Below are 22,135 nucleotides of genomic sequence, written 5' to 3'. Positions count from 1 at the left end.
CATGACTACATACCCACCTCATGTTTTGATATTTTGGATGCATGGTGCTGAATGAGGCCCCAAACTCTCAATATAGATTTCACCTTAACAAAAAGGGCAACATGCAAACACGTTGTCATTAGCGAAGTGGATCCACTGATAAGCATACCGCTATGGTTGAACGTACAGGTGCCGAGCCACTATATAGGGACATTGCAGTGGCTATGTTGGCATGACTCACTGAACTCATACCAAGTCAACCTTTTTATTAGTTTTGGCTAAAGTGCCGCCTATAAGCTGAAACTATTGCATTCGAGTAAAGGTAGGGAGAAATAGCATATGAGGCGGGAAACAAAGCTTGTACTTGCTGTTTGGTTATTTACCCACATGTTGGCTACCCATGGCCATGCCAATCCTTATGGCCATTTCCAACCACTTTCAGCCCCTCTTCACCCAAAACATATTCTCCAGGGAACTCTTTGAACTAGTTTTATCAAGCCTTGCCATCAAACTTGATGCTTAAAGTGCCTGGCAGTGTTTTTTCAAAGCAGTCTTTTGAGAGTTAATGACTTAATTGGAACAGTAAAAGCACTACTGGTGAAATAAATATGTCAGCCCGGTTTGCCTTGAGCCACTCTATTTTCAAGCACTCTGCCTGCCCTTCACTGAAGTCCTGTTGAACAAGCATTGGCAAAGCCAATTGTTTAAGTTTGTGCATCAGTGTTAGGCATACACCATGCCGTGCTATTATCTGCCCAGGTACTCTCACCACTGTGCAGCTACTACCAACAATGGACAGTTAATACCACTACGGCAGTGCCTGGCAAAGGGCTTTCCCATGCCTACCCAAAAGACAAAACTGTTGGCATTGCCAATGCTTGTTTAAGCATGCCTTTTATCTATGGAACTTTCCCAGCAGGGGAATAGGATGAAATGGAAGAGGGATGCATGTTGTCTGGGCAACTTTAATACCGGATGACTTCATTTTTCTCATCCTCAAAATGTGTAACGTCCCAGGTCCTTCTATCATTAAAGATCTATTTTGAGAGATCATGAACTTATTTAAAACATGACTTTTTAATCCATATATGTTTAAAACATGCTTTAAATGCAATAATTTTGACTAATTCTATTCAACATTTTCTTGGGGGATGCTCCCAATCTCCTCATAGAAGGGTTCGGCTCACACGCTGTGCTCTCTCCTTTGCTGAAATATGGGTCAACTTTGAACAGATTTCCAGGGCCACTTTTGGTTCCCAGTCCAGCCCTGTACCTACGGGTCACATAGGGTGTGATCGTCCGATGCAAATGCCACCCCTTTACTATACGAGTATTTTAAAGCTGCTATGACCTGTAACCATGTAGCAAAGCCCCCATTCAGACCCTCCTCATTGGCTGGGAGGCTGAAGCCACGCCCCCACCGGGTACTAATCCCTGTTAACATCACGTTACGTGTGCAGCGCTCTGATGCTTCATAGCTCCTTATAAACCCACATGTTAAATGCACAATACATCCTTCTACCGAGATGCTCTGCACCAAACGGGAGCAAAGCCACGTGGAAAATCACAGAAAAGATCGATCAACACAAATGAGAAACAGGCGGTTTGTACGTTGCATGAAAAGAAAGTTTATTCAAGCGCATGAATACGCAGGAAGATCTGAAAAGGAAATGTGGCCTGGGCTCCATAGATCTTGAACAGTGAATATTTAACATGGTATAAATGGGCATTGCATCCAGGACCCCCTTTCCCAATGTCATCCGCTGCAATTTCTGCATGGGTGTCCCAGTGGTTGCAATCATTGCGACATACACTAGAAACCAGCAGTGTTACAGAGAAAACAACCCATCGCTGTGCCCAGAAACAGAATCCAGCTGCCGCCCAGCTGGTGACATCCTTGTGTGTGTCATTGACTCGGTGCCAGGCAGCACTTTTCTCTTCTAGATCAAAATGCAGTCCCCAAATCCCGGTGAAGCCAATGAGTGGCTGATCTCATTGTGAGTGCGGAGTCCGAGGGCTCCCAGAGAGGTGCACTGGCAAAGTGGCAAGCAGTCCTAGAAGGGGTGCGGGTACTCAGGCATGCTCATCTCTTCGAGGTGTCCTCATTTTTTTAATCCAATCTTTTGGAGGCGTATTTGACTCCATCACGATACTCATCAACGACCGTGTATGTCTTTGTTTCTACGACGGGCGCTGAAACACAATGAATAGAAGGGGTCGATTATGTGACCTCTCTGCTGAAAAACAGACCACACAGGGGCTGATCCCCCAAGACACTCCCGGGAGTAACCCTGAGACAATCCCATTCACACAGATATTCCTGATATCACGTCCCATGAGCAAGTTAGGAGTAAGTCAGGATTACTACTGGTAACCTCCTCCAGTCGGCTCATGACATTGGTGTGGGGGCCTTCCCAGGAATGCTATCCAATCCACACTCTGAAGCCATCTATCGGCCCTTTCCCAAGCAGCGCGCAGTGAGCGCATCTGGTAATTCAGACATACAGAGCATAGCGGAACACCAGGAGAAAAGCAAGTAAACTAGGTTTGGATCTCTCAGCTGTGAAATTGTTCTGGGATCTGGGATTCCATTTAATGCATCTGGATGTGCTCCTCATCTGACTTTTCACTGTACCACCACAGAATTCCAGGGAAGTTCAGTGACCACCTGGGAAGTGCACTTACTCCATGGGAATTCTAACTCCCACCTGCACATTTGAGTTACTACCTATGTGGGCCCTTTAAAACTGTGTAAATTACCACCTGGGAATTTAGATTATAATCTGTGAAACATCGACCAAATGCCACCTCACACCTGAAAATTACATTGAACCAATAGGGAACTGCATTTGCTCTCTGTACTTTAAATTACCTTTGGTAGTGCTGGAGCTTGAGGTTCTGTGTGAAGCAGAGCCTGCACCGCTGCTGGAGCCATAACCCCCTGAAGAGGAGCCTCCAGCTCTTCCAGAGCTAGAACCTGAGCCTCTGCCGGACCCCGATGCCGATCCTGAGCCCCTGCATCCAAAATAAAAGGAAACCATGAATATGCCTGGTAAATAAGGAGTGACATCACACCCGTTCTTCTTCACACTCACATGTCTCGTTATCTCTATGATCTTGTGAATGCGTAACATGGAACTGGCCTTCATGTCTCTGGTGATCCTGCGGCCAAAGGCAGAGTTGGGATGTAATATCTCCACGACCCCAAGGTGGCTTTATTTGGTCATCAGAAACATTTTGATCAATATTCTGTTTACACATCATGAAAAGCAGCACTGGCAGATCTGAACATTTTGGCTTTTGTGCCAGCATTTTCCAGGCACTGCCATGATGGTGTCTGGCCATCAGATGGAAACAGCTGGCAAAGGGTGGTGGTGACTGGCCAAATTATGACAGTGCCTAGAAAATGCATCCATAAGAGCTACAAGTGTTCAGTGTGAGAAACAGGTGCAATAAGGCACATACTGCACATACATTAAGTGAGTAAAGGCAAACTTGGTTTTGGCATTTTTATCACTTTGTGCAATTAGGTGTTGCTTGCGACAACCAGAAACCTAAACTATTGCATCAGAGTACAGATAGGAATTAATTCTACATGAAGAGGGACACACAGCTGGTTGGTGTTTTTAGGTTATTTGCCAACCCATTAACTGCGAATGGCCAAGCTAAACACCGCTTCATGGGAACTCATTGGGTTCGTTGTATTCAAGATTTGCTGTCAAACTTTGCACTCGAAGTGCCAGCCAGTGTTTTTTTTTTAAATCAGACTTCTGAGAGTTTATGACTTAATTGGAGTAGTACACCCGCTGCTGGTCTATTACAGATGTCTGTAGCAGGTTGCCTTCAGCCACTCGATTTATGAGCACTGCTATTAGATGTCCAGGTACTCGCACCTGCTACCACCAATGGCCAGTTGACACCAGTTGACACCACTGTGGTTGTGCATGGCAAGTGCCTTTCAAATGCCTACACAAAAGCCCAAACGGTTGCACTGTCAATGATTGTTGTGCTAAGAGCTGGTTCACAGCTACAGATATGTCATTGAACTTCGTATGACTGCTTTGAAATGACAGTGATACCCTTTTGAGAAAGCACCTAGCTAGTCACAGAGACCCCAGAGATGTGTTTGTTTGGGCAGCGAGGGGCAAGTTGTGGGTGGCAATGTCCACAGAGACTAGCCTGACCTCAGGCTGCCAATGGGTGGGTAAAAAAGCCAAAAAGCACCAACAGGGTGTCTGTCCCTTCCTACATCCCATCCCGCTAGTGGGATGTTTACCTCCCGAGCCAGAAGTATCGACTTAAAGGCAAGACTGACAGTGACACCAAATAGCCACATTGAATGGAGACTTCTCGTTAGGTGACGTCTGCAATTCAGTTGAATGCTGTGCACTAATAACAGGGTCGTGTTTTGTGTTGGCTCTTGTTTTGGTGAATGTCACACCCCTCACGACTAACATCGGGTGGGCAGAATACGAGATCTTTCCATGTGATGCACCTGGGCATCTGAAGATGGCATGAGGCTTTGCTTCACGGTTGGTCACGCCGGCTCTTCCTTACCCATCCTGGCCATCCAGCAGGTGTTGGTAGGTCGCAATCTCCTGCTCCAGCCGTGACTTGATGTCAAGGAGTTGGTTGTACTCATCGCTCTGGTGCTCACTCTGGCTCCTCATATCGGTCAGCTGCTCTTCCACGGCGCTGATCTGGCTTTGGAGCGCGACCAATTGTTGGCAGTAGCGGCCCTCTGTCTCGGCCAATTGCTGCTCCAGGGAGCTTTTCTGTAAGATAGACACGGGATGTTATGGGTTAATGAACAGGAGAAGTATATCATCTCTCAGGAGCTGCGTCGTTACGCGTAGTGTTTATGGCAAGCGGATGTTTGTGAGTGACAAGATCACAGCCTATATTTTGCCGCTAGCGGAAACTACATTTTTCTGGTATAATGTCCAAGTTTGTTGGCTTGGGTTCCTGCGTGTCATGACCCTGATATGGTCAACAGAAAAAGCCTATGACAGGGTGGCATGGTGGACTGTTTAGTCAGACAAAGAGCCTGGAAACATTCTCTAGCAGGAGTGTAGGCAGAGTTAGGCTCTGCACAGGACTTAGCATGGACCTGGGAGAGATTCAGTACTAAGAGGAGCAGGAGTACTGTGCAAGCTGGAGACCAAGTAGAGTCTGTCATGCTTCAGAATAGAGAGCATCAAGTGAACTGAATGTGTGCTGGCATTCAGTGTATTCATCTACTATTTGGGCACATACATACCCCCCTGGATTACAGCCAGTGCTATGAGCTCCCTTCAGAAGAACTTTGAAGGACCGGGTCGGCCCTCTGCCAAGAGCCTTATACTATTCTATATATATACACACACACTGATTATCTTTGAATTGGCTCCTAGTGCCAGGTGTTACTTGCAGCTGTATGCTGTAACAAGATATGTAGAAATGAAGTTATTAGATGTGTTGTTGCACCTACTCATGATAATTCTCAAAAACTGAAATGAGATTTGTTTTGTATTTGTTATTTCACACTCCTTATTCAGATAACACAGCTGGAAGCTGGCAGAGCATCCCGGCATACCAGCACGGTTGCTGCAGCTACACTAGGCAGAGGAGGGCCACCACCAAGATGAACCATTGCATACCATTGACAGTTGGGACTGCAGCTCAATCTGAAGTGCTTGCAATGAGCGCTTCAGGTCTGAGGACTCGCTCTTGCTCGAATGCACCTGCTCCACCCCTGTAGAGATGTCCTGCTTCAGCTTCTCGCTCTGCAAGTGAAAACAGACAGAATTGAGTTTGGGCTTGTGGTCTCCTCTGCTGAGCATTGGCGGCCATCTTGGCTAGCAATGAGGCCTTCACCTTTTGCTTGAACTCCTCTTCTGCCTCCTGTCGGTTCTTCTCTGCCAAGGCTTCGTATTCCTGCCTCATCTTGTTCATGGCGTCGAGTAGGTTAATGGCCGGAGCAGCACGCATTTCAACACTGAGTTCTCCATCAGCGACGCTTTGATGGCCCTTTATCTCCTGAGTAAGAAAGCCAAGCAACCAGTTAACACAACCGACATTCCAAAAGAACCAAAATGCCATTCTAGCTCTACATCTATCACTGGAATTTTGTTAAACAATATTATTTGTGGTGCTAAGTAAATATTGAGATGAGTGATTAGTTGTCAAGGGAACAGAAAAAAAATCACTGCAGGGTACGGAACCAAGCAAAGTTATGGAAAACAATGGCCCAGCATCACAGCAAGTGGTGCGGCTCAGCAGATATTTTGGACGACAACTCCCATCAGCCCAAGCAAGCACAGTGAATGGTTAATGATAATGGGATTCAGAGTCCAGAACCTCCGTAGAGCTGTAGGGTAGATAAACCATAGTGGGTAAAGCAAGGTTGCTATTTTTTTTCTCAAAAAGTGATATATGCCTGGATATTGATTAGGCTACCTGCAAAGTAATCAGATCAGGTACCCAAAAGTAAATAAAGCTATTGAATTCAAAGTAAGAATGACTCTTCGCTTCCTTCAAACAACCAAGGGGAGTCAACATTGCGAAGATGGGGAACAGAAAACGTGGCCACGAAGGTGTCTCTGTTTTACGCTATTGGAGCTTAGACTGCACAGAGCGGACGCATGCACATTGCAGCCATCTTTTTACATGCACTGTGTCTGTAGTGGAAAAAGTCACAAAGAATACTGATTCTAAACAGCTAACATGCTTCTGTAACCACGGCTCTGCACGCGAGGAATCACCACAGGTCATCGTTTGGGTATAGCCCAGGTACTGACAATACCGCCCCCTCACATAACCCAGCAAGAGATGCAGGCTCTGATGCTGTTGCCTCAAGCCCACACGTGTACTCTTCAGCTCATCACCCTATTCCACTATTATCGACTTTTCAGGGTAAAACTGATTTGTGATCAGTTTTGTAAAATGCCTCGTGATGGTTTGTCCATTTCGTGAATCGTCTCAGAAGCCTACATTCTGGGTTCTGAAATTACCAAGAAGGCCCCAGAAGGGTATGGCCATCTGCAAAATGGGCCTGTATTGATTTCTGGTCATGGTGGATAGTGACAAAGTAGCAGACGTGTATAGAATTGAGGTGCGCGGAATTGATAAGGTAGCAAGCAGCATTCCAAAGCGTGTGTCCCTGATCCATATACCCTGATAGAAGAGGCAGTCTAGAAGACATCCAACCATGTCATTCATTGAGTCAAAAATATGTGCAGTGACTCGCACCGTGGACAATCTTAAGGCCACCAGGAAATGACGCACATACCTCCTCGTGGTTCTTCTTGAGGGCGGCCAGCTCCTCCCTCAGGCTCTCCACCTGGGTCTCCAGGTCAGAATTGCACAGGGTCAGGTCGTCGTGGACTCTGCGCAGGCCGTTGATATCTGCCTCCAAGATCTGGCGTAGTTTCTGCTCGTTCTCATACCTGGGAACATGTCAAGAAAAACACTGACAGGTCAAGGCGATTATCCCACTTTCTTAGCTCCTGACTGAAACCCATCTAACTAGCGCTGAGAAGCCTGTTGGGCCTAAAGTCCCCAGCGTCACAGCCATGCTTGGCGGCAAGGAGGTTTCATTCAGAAAGGAGATTTAAGGTACAGAACCTCAGATTGGCACAGAGGGTGGTAACGTGCAGGCACGTACTTCTGAACGCCACGTGCTCCTTAACTCTTGTTTGCTTGTGTTGTTCCCAAATTCAAATTGAAACTGGTCTTGCCTTGCAGGTCTCTGGAGTTTTGGAAAAAACTGCACTTTGCTGGTCAAATATAAGGGGCCACACATATAATGTGTGCGAATAACGTGTGCAAATAATGTGTGCACAGCAGGGCCACAGTCTTACAGGCTTTCACTGAACTCTTGCTCTATTTCCCCTCGTGTGACTAGGAACCGAAAGAGGCCCAGGAAATAATTGTCAAAGTGACACCATATTGTGCATTTTCAGAAAGCCCAACTCTTTTCCTATGAGAACATTTGGAAATAAAATAGGTTACCTCATAAAGGAGGCCCAGGGTGCAGAGGGCTACCAGCACATCTCCAGAGTTCCTTACAGGCCAGTCCAGCCCTGCCCAGGGTGCAGAGGCTTACCAGCACATCTCCAGAGTTCCTTATAGGCCAGCCCAGCCCTGCCCAGGGTGCCGAGGCCTACCAGCACATCTCCAGAGTTCCTTATAGGCCAGTCCAGCCCTGCCCAGGGTGCAGAGGACTACCAGCACATCTCCAGAGTTCCTTACAGGCCAGTCCAGCCCTGCCCAGGGTGCAGAGGGCTACCAGCACATCTCCAGAGTTCCTTACAGGCCAGTCCAGCCCTGCCCAGGGTGCAGAGGCCTCCCAGCACATCTCCACCACCTCCACAACAGATATCCATTTGTGATAGTTGGCTTTTTCCTTTTCCTTTGAAGCGCTAAGACACTAAATATGCTCACCCCTTCAATGCCAAACTGCACCTATGTTTTGATGTACTGTAATGGCATATTCCAACAGGTCACGTGGGCGCTCTTTAGAAGTGGCCATGTTAGAAGGGCACCCCCAATACATTCTGCTCTGCTGATGTCACGTTGGCTTAAACTCTACTAAATGTTCCACTTATCTTTTTATTTATGGACTTTAGGCACGATAATGCACATTCATGTATCTATAGTAGCCCCACATTGAAGCATCTCGCCCATCGTGTAACTATCCTTACAGTGAGAGTCTGGCAGCTGGTACCAAAAATCCATAGCTCCCGTTCTAAGATGGCCGCCAGTGAGCGAGCGAGCACCCATATTAGACGAGGGTCTTGTGTGTCAGGTTGGGGCATTGCCTTATTACAGATATTTTTCCGGGGCTTTTTTAAACTGGTGGTGCATCAGGACGCGCCACGGTTGGCGTGTGGTGCTTACTCACTTGAGCTTAAAGTCCTCGAATGCCAGGCTGGCATTGTCGACCATCAGAATGACGCTTGCATTCGCGATTTCAGCAGAGATGATCTGTAAACACACGTTGCAAGCAGAGTGAGTACAAGGTTTCTTGTATGAATGTTTCTGTTTCATAGAATTTCCACTGCAGATGACATGGAATGCACACCAGGGGCCGGAGTGAGGAAGCCTTGCACCAGTGCAAAGGTGCACAGCATTAGCAATAGTGCAACACGTTTTTAGCAACAGGGCAAACTTTGCCGTAGTGCTAATACCGTGCAACTTTGCACTTGCACCGGTGCAAAGTTTCTGTAGCCTGGCCCCAGTTTACCCCCTAATTACATGGAGCTGCATTGCCTCAATGTGCTTTTACCTTCTAAGTGTCTCAACAGTCAACCAACTCTGTGTGTGCTGAGTTGTGGAGGAAGTCTACAGCCTACGCTGGACCATTTCAATGAAGGATAACACAAAACAAGCATTGGAAAAGCCAACAGTTTGGGGTTTGGTGTAGGCATGGGATAGCCATTTAGGCACTGCTGCCCATGTGATGGTAACTGCTGCAAAATAATGTGAGCACCTGGGCATCTGAAAGCTGTGCCTGGCAAATGCCTGTCTAATATCTATACACAGGGCACATCAGCTGGCTTTGCCAATGCTTACTGTGAACAGGATTTCAGTTATAGGACCTACAGAAGGCTTATACACCAAGTAGCTGACAGAACACGTGGGTAAGAGAATATTATGACAGTAGTAGCACATTTATAGTTGCAATTAGACCGTTCAATCTCTGGAGGTTGCTTTGAAATAACGGTAGGAATTTAGGGCACAGCGTTTGATGTTACTGCCTGATAAATCCATCTCAGTGAGATCCTAGGAGGATGGGTATTGAATGGGGGGGTCGGTTAGTAGGTGGGAATGGCCATAATGATTAGCCTGGCCAAGGGAATTCAATGGTTGTGTACATTATCAAACCTCCACAAGTGTGTGCTGCTCATCATATATAATATTCCTTCTAGTTGTACTATAAAGCAATGGTTTTGGATAATAGGTGGCGCTTAAGCTTTACCTAATAGCCAAAACGAAAAAATCCGGCACATCCCTAGTAGGACGTCGATTTGTCAGCCTGAATGCAAAGTGCTAGGCATGTCACACATTTCTAGTCAAGGTCACAAAGTGCTAGCCAAGGTAAAAAAAGTGCTACTCATTTCTCGTGGCACTAGTCAGCCTTTCTTGTTTGTTTGTTTATTTTATTTATATAGCGTGCCTGACCCAGAGGTATCTGGGCGCTTTAGAATGCGGTTACATGTACAGGGCAAGACAGTCTGGGAGAAGATAAAGTGCCTTCTTTTAGGAAGTCCTGTTGTTATGGAATCATTTTGAGTATCATCTGTACTTGGAGATGGGGCACCGTGTGCCGAGCACGTGGGTTGTTTCATTATATATCACCATAACAATTAAACAAACCACACATAGTCACGCACAACAGCACATGCCGACTGCCAACCGAAAATGACACCTGTGCTCAGCCATCGGTGTAAACTGATCGGAAACTGCCAAAAGCACATCACAGCTCCCTTGCTCTTTTCTCCCGCTCAGTCCTGCTAACTTACACCCCATAGCACTCTCGCTTTACAGAGCCGACAGAGCGCCAAGGGACCACCCAGGTGGTGACAGTGCGCGCTACAAGAACCTTTAACATAACTTAACACATACCGTCGGCTTTAGAAGATTACCAATTAGATCTGCTCCTGTACAGATGGAAATAGTTTTAATGCGTGAGTTTGGGAGGTAAAGGCTTGTGTGAATAGTCATTTAATTAAAACCCCCTTTGGATTGTGATGGCCGTCAGAGCGAAGCAGCTGAAAGTGGTGCAGGTCTCTTTTGCCACTCATTTGACATCCCCCTACTGCATTCACCAACACATTGATTAAAAGTAAGGAATTACCCTCTCAGGTTGTTTTGACAAATATCCTGGCCATCCACCCGACATTTAACAGAACCCTCTTTTCCTGAGTTTTCACTTGATCACGTCCTATTTAAGTTTTGGGAGCTTGAAGCTGCTCCCTGAACAATTGCCCCGACTTAGTAGCTCAGCAGCCCGGGGCTCTATTGTGTAGTATTTCTTTTGGGAGCAGCAATGTAGGTGTTCCTGAAATTGGAGATTATGACATTTCAAAGGAAATGGCAAAACATTCTGCGAAGCAAAAGTCTGTGCTGTTAGTGCTGGCCTGGTGCCACTGAGCAGGAAATGCTTGAGTGCACGTTTTGGTTTGCATAGCACCTGGTGCCCTGGGGTCTTACTTTGAGGAGAGCCGAGTATTTGTAGTATGTTTATTCTCAAGCAATTGTGTTCATATTTTTTTTTTTTTTTTTTTATTTTTTATTGGTTTAAATTCAAACCTTTAAAATGTTTTGCAACACATATGAAAATTTTAAAAATTACATTGGCTATTTCAAGTCTCTCCCAAGTGACCTCTTCTTTATAGTTTCCTGATCAAGCGTTACTTCACTTTTCTTAAATGCCTGGTATACAGTGGGAATGGTGCCGACCTTTAATCACTCATTATTGTCTTTTAGTCTCTCTTCTATCACTGCCAGGAAGGAGGTCAAAGGTATAATTAATTTCATATCTTGCCCGTTCCACATGGTCTCCCACCACTCGTCCGCGCCTGCTGATAAGTTATTATCATTCCATCGTCCCAGGTGAATTGATCTTACGTCTTTCAAGGCAGCGCAGAACAAGACTAGATGTTTAAGAGATTCTAGCTCGATTTTGCACAACCGACAGGTTGGGGTCATATGTGTATTACACGCCCAATGGCCAATTCTGTCTTTAGTTTTCATTGCATTTAATCTAAAGAGCATAAATGATCTTCTTGCTTTTGGATTAGGAAATCGGGTTAGATATTTTTGGAGGATGTCGTATCCTCTTGCTTCAGCGGGGCAATCTTTCATCGCTTTGACGTTGTTACGTTCGCTGCATGTATTTATCCAATCCCCACGCCATACTTTCTTTTTTGCTGCTGTGGGGTTTGTGAGTAAGTTTTCCAGGGTGATGTTATACATTGTTAACAACTCTTCGCAACGTCTTACCCATTGTGACAAAATACCTGGCCCTTCACGCGAGGCATGATGGAAAATTTGAAATTGGAGGATTCCTTCTTCTACTCTCGTTTTCCGAAACAATGAGAGTTGGTTCCAACATATCTTGGCGTGCAATGATGTTAAGGCTAATTCATAACGTAAGCAGGCTGTAGCAATTCCCGGCGGAAGACTTAGTGCCTTAGACCAGAACATGTGTTCCAACACGGCCCAGTGAGTTGACGGACAGCCAAATGCGTTTTCGGCTCCGTATGCCAGAATTGGAGACACTTTCTGTATATAGAAATTCCGCAGTGGTTGCAGTGAGAAGCGTCCATATTTTTTATGTATCACAAGGCCTTGGCAGGCCAACTGGCCACACTTTCGCTTGGAATCTGTTACCCATGGTTCATCGCAGATGCTGGAATTCAAGATCATTCCCAGATATTTCACGCTTTTAGACAGTTGCAGTGTCTCGTAATTTAACTGCCATGTCTGTCTTGAGCCCTTTTGTTGCCAGCTTGTTTTTAGATTCTCAAAGATCAATATTTCCGTTTTTGTTGTATTGATCTTTAGCTTGTTCTGACATACATAGTTGTGAACTGCTTCCAATTTTCGTTGGAGCCCTATTGGGGTTAGATCTAATAATACCAAATCATCGGCGTATAGTAACCACTCTATCTTTGAAGAATTTAGTTTTGGTGAGAATGATCTCACAGATTGGATTGTAGCTCCTATATCGGAGATAAAGAGACTGAAGATAGCTGCTGCTAAGGGACATCCCTGCTTGACCCCTTTGTGCGTCATAATTTGGGATGACAGGGTCCCAAGTCGGTCAAGTCTAATGGAAATTGAGGTATCCTTGTGAAGTTCTTTTATGGCAGCGAGTAAGCCTGGTGGACAGGCCCACATTTCTAGCTTTTGCCACAAGATTTCTCTGTCGACCATGTCAAAGGCCGTAGAGAAGTCAACAAAAGCCAAATACACTTTCGTGTTTGTTCTAAGGGCCTCCATTTTCAACAGGTTTAGTATAAGCAGGTTCAGTGAACAGCCAACTGATTTTACAAAACCTGCCTGTCGTGAGTCCACTCTGTTTGTTGTTTTTGTCCAAGCAGTCAGTTTCTTATGTAACAATGAAGAGAAAATCTTGCCCAAAACATCGAGTAAGGCCACTGGTCTGTAGTTCTTTGGTAATAATCTGTTGCCTTTCTTAAATATTGGTATGATGATTCCAGTCTTCCACGAGGCTGGTACTTGCTTTTGAGAATTAATTCTCGCGAATAGTTCGCAGCAAAAATCAGCCCACAAGACCGGAAATTGTTTAATCATACTGTTCGACAGCCCATCAGGGCCAGGTGCCCGGGAGTTTTTTGCTCTCACGATTGTCTCGTAGATATCATCTTTAGAGAACTGTAGGTTCCATGTTGTTGCATCAGAGGGAACATTATTTGGCTCAAGATCTTTGTAGTACAAGGCTGTGAAGTGATTCACCCATTCTTTTTCTGACACTGGGCAAGCTTGCAAGACGAATTGTGGCGCTTCCAAGCTGTTGATTGTGCGCCAGAATTCTCCACTATCTTTTTTCATTAGTGTCGTCATCATCGCTTCTGCGTCATTTTGATGTATAATCGCTCGATGGCTTTTAATCCAGTTCTTATAGGCTTGTCTCGCTACTTTGTTTTTCTTCGATATTTCATCAGTTGGACCTTGGTTGTTTTTGCGAATTTCAGCTCTCATCCTTCTCTTGCGTTGTTTTATCATGATGTCAAAGGTGTGTTTATTTTGGAAGGACCAATTTTTCATTCCAATGTTTTTTGTCTTAAATTGTGACAACATTGGGACGTAGTCGATCTCCTTCCGTAATGACTTGTATTGGGTACATATCATAGATACTTCCTCTTCCTTCAACCTTAATCGCCGACGGTTTGGTTCCACCAAAATTTTTGTGCCCCATGTTTCCCTCTCCATGCCGCCAGAGTCTTGGAATTTTAGTTCCAACATATCATGGTCACTATTGTCCATTGTTTGAATTTTCAATGATTTGGTTTTCTCGTGTATGGTATACGACACAAATATATAATCAATGATGGAACTTTGACCCTCTCGCTTCCACGTTGGCTTCGGCGGAATGTCCCCTTGTGTGCAGCCATTTAACATAGAGAGACCCCTCACTTCCAATTCGTCGTTCCATGATCTGGCCAGCTGACGTTTAAAGGAGCTCTGTGGGTTGAAGAAGTCGATGTTCAAGTCTCCACAAACAATAACATCACTTCCAGAGTTAAATTCTAGCAAATTATCAAGGATTGTAGTGACCTGATCTATAAATAGCTGGGTCCCAGTTCGTTTATGGTTCCAATATAGATTAATGATATGGATCACATCACAAGCCTTTGTAGGAGCAACAGATTTTCCTATCTCACAGACCTGTATGTATGAGGTGTAATTAGTTGCTTTTAACAACCGGTATCCCGAGGACCGGTTAATCATTGTCAGTAGTCCCGCTAATGGACGTCCTTTTTCAGCTTTAATGGCTGGATTTAAGGCACATTCAAAGTTTGTGATGGTCGGTAATTCACACATCCAAGTTTCCTGCAGGCAGATCAGGTGTAAGTCGTTAAACCAATTGTTGTTTCGGAGATGTGTGAAACCTCGTGTGTTCCATGAAGCAAAACTACATTCCTTAATCACGTTAAGCATTGGGCGTTAACTGTTGGATTTCGTGTTTAAAGCAGATGCCATCCAATTCCAATCTTCTCCTTGACTGACCCCTGTTTGTGCGTTTAGTAATGGCAAGTTTAATTTTGCGGATGGTTTCGCGTTATCTATAGTGATTTTAATTTTTTCCATGGGCTCAGTTCTCATATTTAGATTCTGCTTTCCCATCACCAGTCTATGCAGGGTTACCCCTGTAAGGTTCGTCTTTCGTACCAATTCTCCCTTGTCGCAGTGTGGTTGCCGTCTTGGAGCCGTTTGATCACTGTTTCTCAGAGTCTCTGCTGTCATAGATGAGTTTTTGCCACAACGCAGAGACTCCCCTTCTTGGTGTTCTTTCTCATCTTCTTTGTCACAACGTTCGGGGTCCAACACCCTATAGGTGTCAAATCCCAATGACAGCAGTTCTTCATCAGCATCAAGAATTACATTTGCAATTAGATTCGAGTTTAGATGGATTATGACCCTGTCAGTACACAATTCGTCTGGGAATTCAATAATTTTTATATCTTTTGATTCAAGCGCACGGAGTCGCGGGACATGATGTAATAGCCTTAGTACGTTCATTCGATTCAGTATGAGATTGTCGTCAGTACCCTCGAGCCGTTCTAGCATTAGTTTTACCGTATATGATGGTTTCACAGGACATGCTAGTGGACGTTGAGTCCTGCGTTTCTGACTTTCCTTCGATGGTTCTGCACGGTTGCATTTAAGAGTCAGAAGTTTCGGTACTTTAGTTTTTTGCTGTGGACTTGCCTTCAACGCAATATTTTCCTCCGGATTTATCTCGTTTGGAGTGCAATTTTGTGAGCCAACAGCAAATGGGGAGTTTGCCGATTTTTTAATCAGTTGTCTTTCTCTTTTTTCTTGAAGTGTGATGAATTCAGGGCTCTTAGGTTCTCTCATCGCATCCAACGGCTTAACCTCACTGGGAATTATCTCGCACGTTCTCCCTTTGACTTCCTGTCTTTTGTTATCTGCTAAGGCTTGCTGCTTTTGGGCCTCGTCCGAGGTCTGGTTGCATTGGCTGAGTTTTTGTTCCATTGGGGTTTCGTTGACGCTTTGAGTATCTCTTTGTTCGACGCTGGCTTTCACTGCTTCATCGTCTTCCACAGCCATGTCTTCGTATACTGACAGTTCCATTAGATCGTCTTGTGTTGCCAGGTCTTCTGCGTTTTGCACATACTCTTTAGGTTTTTTAATTATCTTCTCTTGTTCAGGCTCGATAATTTCCGTCTCTTTGATTGTTTCAGCTAGTTTTAAGCTTGAAGAAATAGCTTTATCAACCAAATTAAACATATTCAAATTTCGCAGGAATTTTCGAGCCCCATTTTGATTTGATTTTTTTCGGGCAGGCATATTTTTCAGTTTTTTTGTTTGCACAAAATTTGACTTTGTGTGCGTCATTTTTCTGGTTTGGATTTCTGCCTCCGAATTACCAAAGATTGGGAATAATGCTGCTGATTTCGGTATTATAAGTGGTATAGTTTGTTGAGCATCAGCCAAGTCAACAGTCTTCTGTCTAGCAGAAGAGCTCGCTGGAGATTGTAAATCCACCAAGGCTGGGTTTAATGCGTTTTGGGTCTGTAAAAAGGCCGAATTAAACGAGATTTCATGCAAATTAATTTGATTGTCGCTTTGCTCATTTAAGTTGTTAACCATCGTCGAGTTTCTTGTCTCCGGCACTGTTCCTGTAGCATCTGAACTGGTTCCTTCGGTAACCAGATCAATCACTTCTGTTTGAGGAGTTTCTGTTGGCGTGCTAACTTTGGCAGTAAGGTTGTTAGCTTGAGTCGTCTGTGTTTGAGAGTCGGACATCCTTGTCCCTTTTGCGGATTTTCCTGTGATTATAAGGTTTGAGCTCACTACTTTATTGCCTAAGTCTTTCTGCTTTCCATCAGGATTCCTCACTTCGCAATTGTGCATTCCATATGATTTGTGAAACAAGGATAACGCTTCTTTGGCTACTTCTGCAAATAGTTTTTTATCAATCGTGTCATTCTGTTTGTCCTCCCTCAGTGCTTGCATACCCAAAACTATTTGTTTATTCACTTCATTTTGTTTATGGCCATCCATCCCTTGGTTTGTCTCTAGGTGAACCAGTTTTGAGTTCATCAATGCTAATAGTGTTGTGACGTCCTTCAAATTATCATTCAGTGTTTCATATAGTTTAGTAAATGGAGTGAGAGAAATTGCCATTGCTGAGGTTAATGCTGTTAGTAAATCGTTCGTGGGCACATGGACACATGGGGCAGTGTGTTTACTTTGCGTTAGCTGTTTTGTCTCATGTGTGTTTTGTCTGGCCTTTGCACCCCCTCTCCTTATTTTAGGGAATGGACGTTCACCAATTGAAGAGTCTGTTGAATCAGACTCTCTTGATGAATCATCACTGCGGGAGGTCAAACTTCTGCTTATCGACATCTTTTTGCGTTGAGGTGAACCAAAATGATGATAAATAGGTATCCTTTTTTGGGAATCAGCCACAAGTTCCCCCTGTGAGTGAACTGAACTGCCAGGGGATACATTCACTCTTGCTTTATGTCTTTTATAATTTGCAGAACCCCAAATATCTTGGTTAATGTCTGTAACTTGTGCACAGGGTCTTTTCTGAGCATTTTTCTGAGTCAAAGCAGTTGTTGACGTAGAAACTGCCGATTGATCAAAGGCTCTAGATTTATTCAGGGATATCAGGTTTTGTAACACAGCTGAAACCACTTCAAGTGAGTTTCTTTTATCAGTGGTCACGGAAGAGGATGACGTTTCCGTCTCATGCTGTGTGAATCGCAGCTGTCCTGTTTTATTTGGTTGAGAACAAGTTTTTAACGTATCTGGGCTGGGCGCCTTGTGGCTCTCGCTTTCAACACAATTGGTATCAGATATACTGTCATGCGACTTATCATGTACATTGTGTTTTGTGGCGGATTCCGCCAAAGTCGGTGAAACATAAAGTGCACTCACCCTTGGAACTGCATCACTCTCAAGCGTCCGAGTAGGAGAGGCACTGTAAGGCTCGACGCGAGGGGACACACCGGCGCCTCTGCTCACCTCCAGAGCGGCTACCTGAAGCCGTACGACTTCATCACCACTCGCCGCGCTGTCTTGCGCGGCCTCCGGGCACTCCCCCCGCTCGCGCACGTCATCACCTGTTGCCGCGTCCAACACATCCTGTGCAGGCGCGATGTCCTCCACCGTCGCCTCGTCTCTCGCCGTGGCCGTGTCAGCGTCGTCCACCACGGCCACAAGTCCGCTGGATCCACGCGCGGCGCCGACCTCCGGCAGGCCACCATCTCCACCACACGCCAAGGCAGACCCCCCAACGCACCCCGCAACGAGTGCGCCGGGAACAGTCGCTCCGGCCGCCTCCATCCGCTGTGTCGGACATGGTGTCGCAGCGACCTGAGAGGTGAATATTGCTTGTGTATGATTGGAAACAAGGAAGCGTTTCTTTACCGCTTCACACTCCTCTTCCTTTTCTAGGGGATCAAACACATCTTCCGAAAGTTCTATCATAGAGCGATCTATGAGTTGTGTTTTGTCACTTGTTGAACCACATGAAAAATATTCGCTTTGTTGTTTGGTCTTTGCATGCGTACCGTCAACCTTCGCCGCCCTTTTCACTTGGGCTCTTGTCCTCGAGATTGATTGTTGACAAGAGGACCTTGGGATGAGTGGGTCCATTTTTCTGCAAATGAGCAGAGGGGTGATCTAATCTGGCGCCTCCCGCCGCTCGCCAAACAGCAAACAGCAGTGTCCTCAGCCCTTTGCACTCAGGTGTTCATATTTATTTTTACTGCAAACAGATATTTGACCAGAGATGAAGTGACTTTTTACAGGTTGTAGAGTGTCAGTGTTAATCAAACTCCTTTGAATGGAAAATGAGACGGTGTGAAATGAGCCACGTGACCATAGAGATATTCTTCATTAGCACCCTCAGCAAGTGCAAGACCCAATCAGGTTGCTCCGAACCTTGGCTGTACCTACCAATGCAAGCCTGTCTTCGGAGCAACCCGAGTGCTCTCTGCACCCACCCTCCACCCAGCGCTGCTCTCTTCGCTGTGCTCGGTCCCTTAATTTGGGCAGTAGGTCGTTACCTACAGGGTTAACCCGCCACCTCGGGGCATGTTGCCTCAGTGTCACAGTTTCACCTTCATCAGGGTCTAGAAAGATATGCACCATTTGTGACCTGATTTTTTGTTTGTAACTAGTGCTGTGGTTCAATTTTTGGAGGATGAACTAACCTACCAAGCCAATACCTTAGGACGTTATTGCATGTTTTTAGAAGTCACAATACTTCCATTCTTGTATTTTTGGGGCGAAACAACTTGTTTGACAAATCAGATGGCCATAAATTGCTGGAATAAAAAAGACAGGTGGGATTCTGCTGCTGTCTGTTGGTGAAGGATCAGATCAAAATGAGAGAGAAATCAGGCAGGAAATGTGTAGACATCCCAATATGGCCACAGAGAGTGGCGGGAAGATCTCTGGGAAACGTCCAGGCAAAATAAGAAGGCCTCCGTTTCTTTAAGAATACCTCTGAGCCTCCACGACTGGGGCCAGATTACAGACACGTTGCACTGGTGCAGGTGCACATTGCCACTGTGTTGGCACATGGGTAAAGTGTGCACTATTTCTAATACCACTGGGGCATGTTAAAAAACCATTGAACCATGAGAAGTGTAGTTTGCCATGGTATAAGCACCCGAAAAAAAATGGTCCTAGTGGAAACACATAAATCTTTGCACCAGGGCAAACCTAGTGATAACACCATGCAATTGTGCACTTACATTAGTGCAAATGTTCTGCAATATGACCCTTGGAGTCATGTTTTAAACACAGATATGTGGATGGGAGCCTGACCTACTCCATCCGACTTTTTTGGGAAGGTTCTCCCCTGTTCCCCTCCCTTGCCGCACTCTGAAACACTTGTGCACGAGCGCGATACAAATATTATATCATATCATTCCATTAAGTAACGCATTGTTTGCATCATCAACTTTGCTGACATCTTTGGCAATACATGTCATTTGCCTGCCCTCTTTTATCAGCCTCTCCTTATTTTCTAGGGATGAGTGTAGACACGGTTCCCTGCAAAGAAGGGAAGCACTTTAGGGTGGACAAGTGATGTGTGATCGCCGAGAGGGCAGAGTTCGGGTGCCAGGTCATGTGTATTTATAAGGTAGCAGGGTGACCAAGTGGCACCTGAGTTGATGCTGCCAATAAGGGAAGAGAGTAACATGTTTCTTAGGGCATAATTCATGGAACATTTGCACAGTGCAAAGGGACTTTGCAGCAGGCTAGAAGTTCCATGCATCAGGCGCTTAGTGCCTTGCCGGTGGTTTGCAGATGAGACTGCGGTACACATTATACTGGGAGCTGTGCCAACAGGCATGAACACATCCATGACCTAGAAATACTGCTAGAGAGCCTCTGGCCTAGGAGGGTTGTACCCCGAAGTAGCGAGACACTGGTGTCTGGGAATGCATGGGTGCTTGCAGGTGTGGTTGGTGTTAACATTTTGGAGATGATTAGTGTACGATAATGAGGGTTGCAAATCAAGAGGCTACAATCGAAAGACAGAGACCCAGGGAAGTGGAGGAAGGAAATAAAGAACAAACGAGAAGGAGGATGTTGCAGGCTTCATATGCACGCGTTGTAGGAAGGAGAACAAGGTCCCATGGTGGCAAAAAAGCACCTGCGAGAAAAAGAAGTGCACAGGGAGAGAGAGGGCAGAAGCAAAATGAAGGTCACTGAGTGGGAAAAGAAAATGCCCCCCTCCTGCTGCTCTCTCCTGCGTTGTCTTTGGAACAAGTTAACAATGCTGATCAGGCAGGATTCCCCCTTTCCACACTTAAACCTAACAGCCTACCTTTCAGAGAACATCACCCCAGTCACTGATCACTCCACTAAACCCTACTCCTGCCCTCTTGCTCCTTCCCCTGCACCCCCTGCACATTCCAGCTCCTCTGCTTCACCCACACCCTACCTGTAGCCACCCTGGGTGCATCACCTATGTATAGCACTCTGGTGTCACCCAGCTAGACTTGCTTTGTAAGTCCCATACCATCACAGCTACATGCATACCCACATTAGGGAAAAAGGTAAAGTTACAGTTAATGGCATTTGAAATATTGCTTTACCTTAGCTTGAAGATCTGCAATTTGTTGGTAATACTTGCTGTAGTCTTGAGCAGCTTCTCCAGTCGAGCCCCCGGGCTTGTGCTTGTCATACCACTCTCTGATTTTACGCTCAAGCTCAGCATTGGCATTCTCCAGAGCATTGACGTTGTCCATGTAGGTGGCCAAGCGGTCATTGAGGTTCTGCATGGTCTCTTTCTCGCTGCCGGTGAGAAGGTTATCGCCGCCAGCCCCACCACCATGTCCACCTCCAAAACCACCACCATGGCCACCTCCAAAGCCACCACCAAAACCACCTTCAGCACCAAAACCACCACCGGCACCAACAGCAAAGCCACTGTCATGGACCCCAAAGGCACCACCCTCAAAGCCTCCCCCTTGGACCCATGCAGGCATGCCATCACCAGCAGCAGATCCACCACTAAATCTCCCAAAGGATCCTCCATTAAAGCTTCCACCAGCCTGCACTCCACCACCGTGCCCTCCAACACCGTATCCTCCACCACCACCGTGCCCGTGGCCTCCACCACCGTACCCTCCACCACCACCACCTTGCTTAACTGCAAACCCACTGGAGGAGGCTGACTTAGAGCTACGGAATGACATGTTGTTTTAGCACAGGTGCACCTGATCTAGGAAGGCAGCAGAGGAGGTGACTGTGTGCTGTGGAAACGCGTCTTCCTTATATACAAATGGGAGAGGGTGTGTCAACAAACTGCACGCTGTTTCTCATATGGGCACAAAGCCTTTGCCAACTTATTATCTCTTGCCTATTAGATGATCAATTATAGCAATTATTAAGCAGCCCTGTTTTTTTTTTTTTCCCATATGTGCTGTTGGGCTGAGTCTGTTTGTGATGTTGGGGCGGGAGACGGGCGGGGTGCAGAATACTTTTCAGAAGATTACACTTCTCCCGTTTTGAGGGAAGAGCTTTAACAGCAACAATTTAATGTCTCTTGGCTTCTGCTCCGGATCTTCACACACTCGTGCGTTGGTTGCTGCTTCCATCCACACCGGCCACGTTCAGGCACTTACACATGACCGCAGACACTGTTTGCTGGAATGGCGGAGCCCGGGCGACTGCCTCCCGTGGTGGCTCTCAGTCAGCAGATTGGCGCATAACATGGGTGCCAACTTCTCCATTTACCCAGGTGCTGTCTGTGGGGATATGGGATTCGTAGCACGACCACTAAACGAGCTAGAAGTGATGTCACGGGAAGTGATGTCATAAGAAAGATACTGGTTGCCCCGATCGATTCATGGTGAGAGCGGGGAGCAACAGTTTGCCAGGACTTCAAAATTACCATTTTCTATCTTCATCCCAAAAAACACTC

At 45.8% G+C, this 22,135-nt stretch overlaps 1 protein-coding gene across 1 annotated transcript; it reads right to left on the bottom strand.

Moving 5' to 3' along the window:
- Positions 1-1,689: 1,689 nt before the first annotated feature.
- On the bottom strand, positions 1,690-21,407 carry LOC138520472 (keratin, type I cytoskeletal 47 kDa-like). Its single transcript, XM_069632844.1, has 8 exons — positions 20,805-21,407; positions 8,864-8,946; positions 7,250-7,406; positions 5,836-5,997; positions 5,619-5,744; positions 4,537-4,754; positions 2,852-2,964; positions 1,690-2,172 (listed from the first exon to the last, which is right to left on the bottom strand). The coding sequence occupies exons 1-8, from the start codon at positions 21,405-21,407 to the stop codon at positions 2,090-2,092; spliced, it is 1,545 nt and encodes a 514-aa protein (XP_069488945.1). The 3' UTR covers positions 1,690-2,089.
- Between the last annotated feature and the right edge of the window lie 728 nt (positions 21,408-22,135).

The sequence above is a fragment of the Ambystoma mexicanum genome, chromosome 13, assembly GCF_040938575.1.
Source record: "Ambystoma mexicanum isolate Mex_15411 chromosome 13, UKY_AmexF1_1, whole genome shotgun sequence".
Taxonomy (NCBI): domain Eukaryota; kingdom Metazoa; phylum Chordata; class Amphibia; order Caudata; family Ambystomatidae; genus Ambystoma; species Ambystoma mexicanum.
The sequence above is the reverse complement of the archived record's forward strand: the minus strand, read 5'-3'. Positions and strand labels throughout refer to the sequence as shown.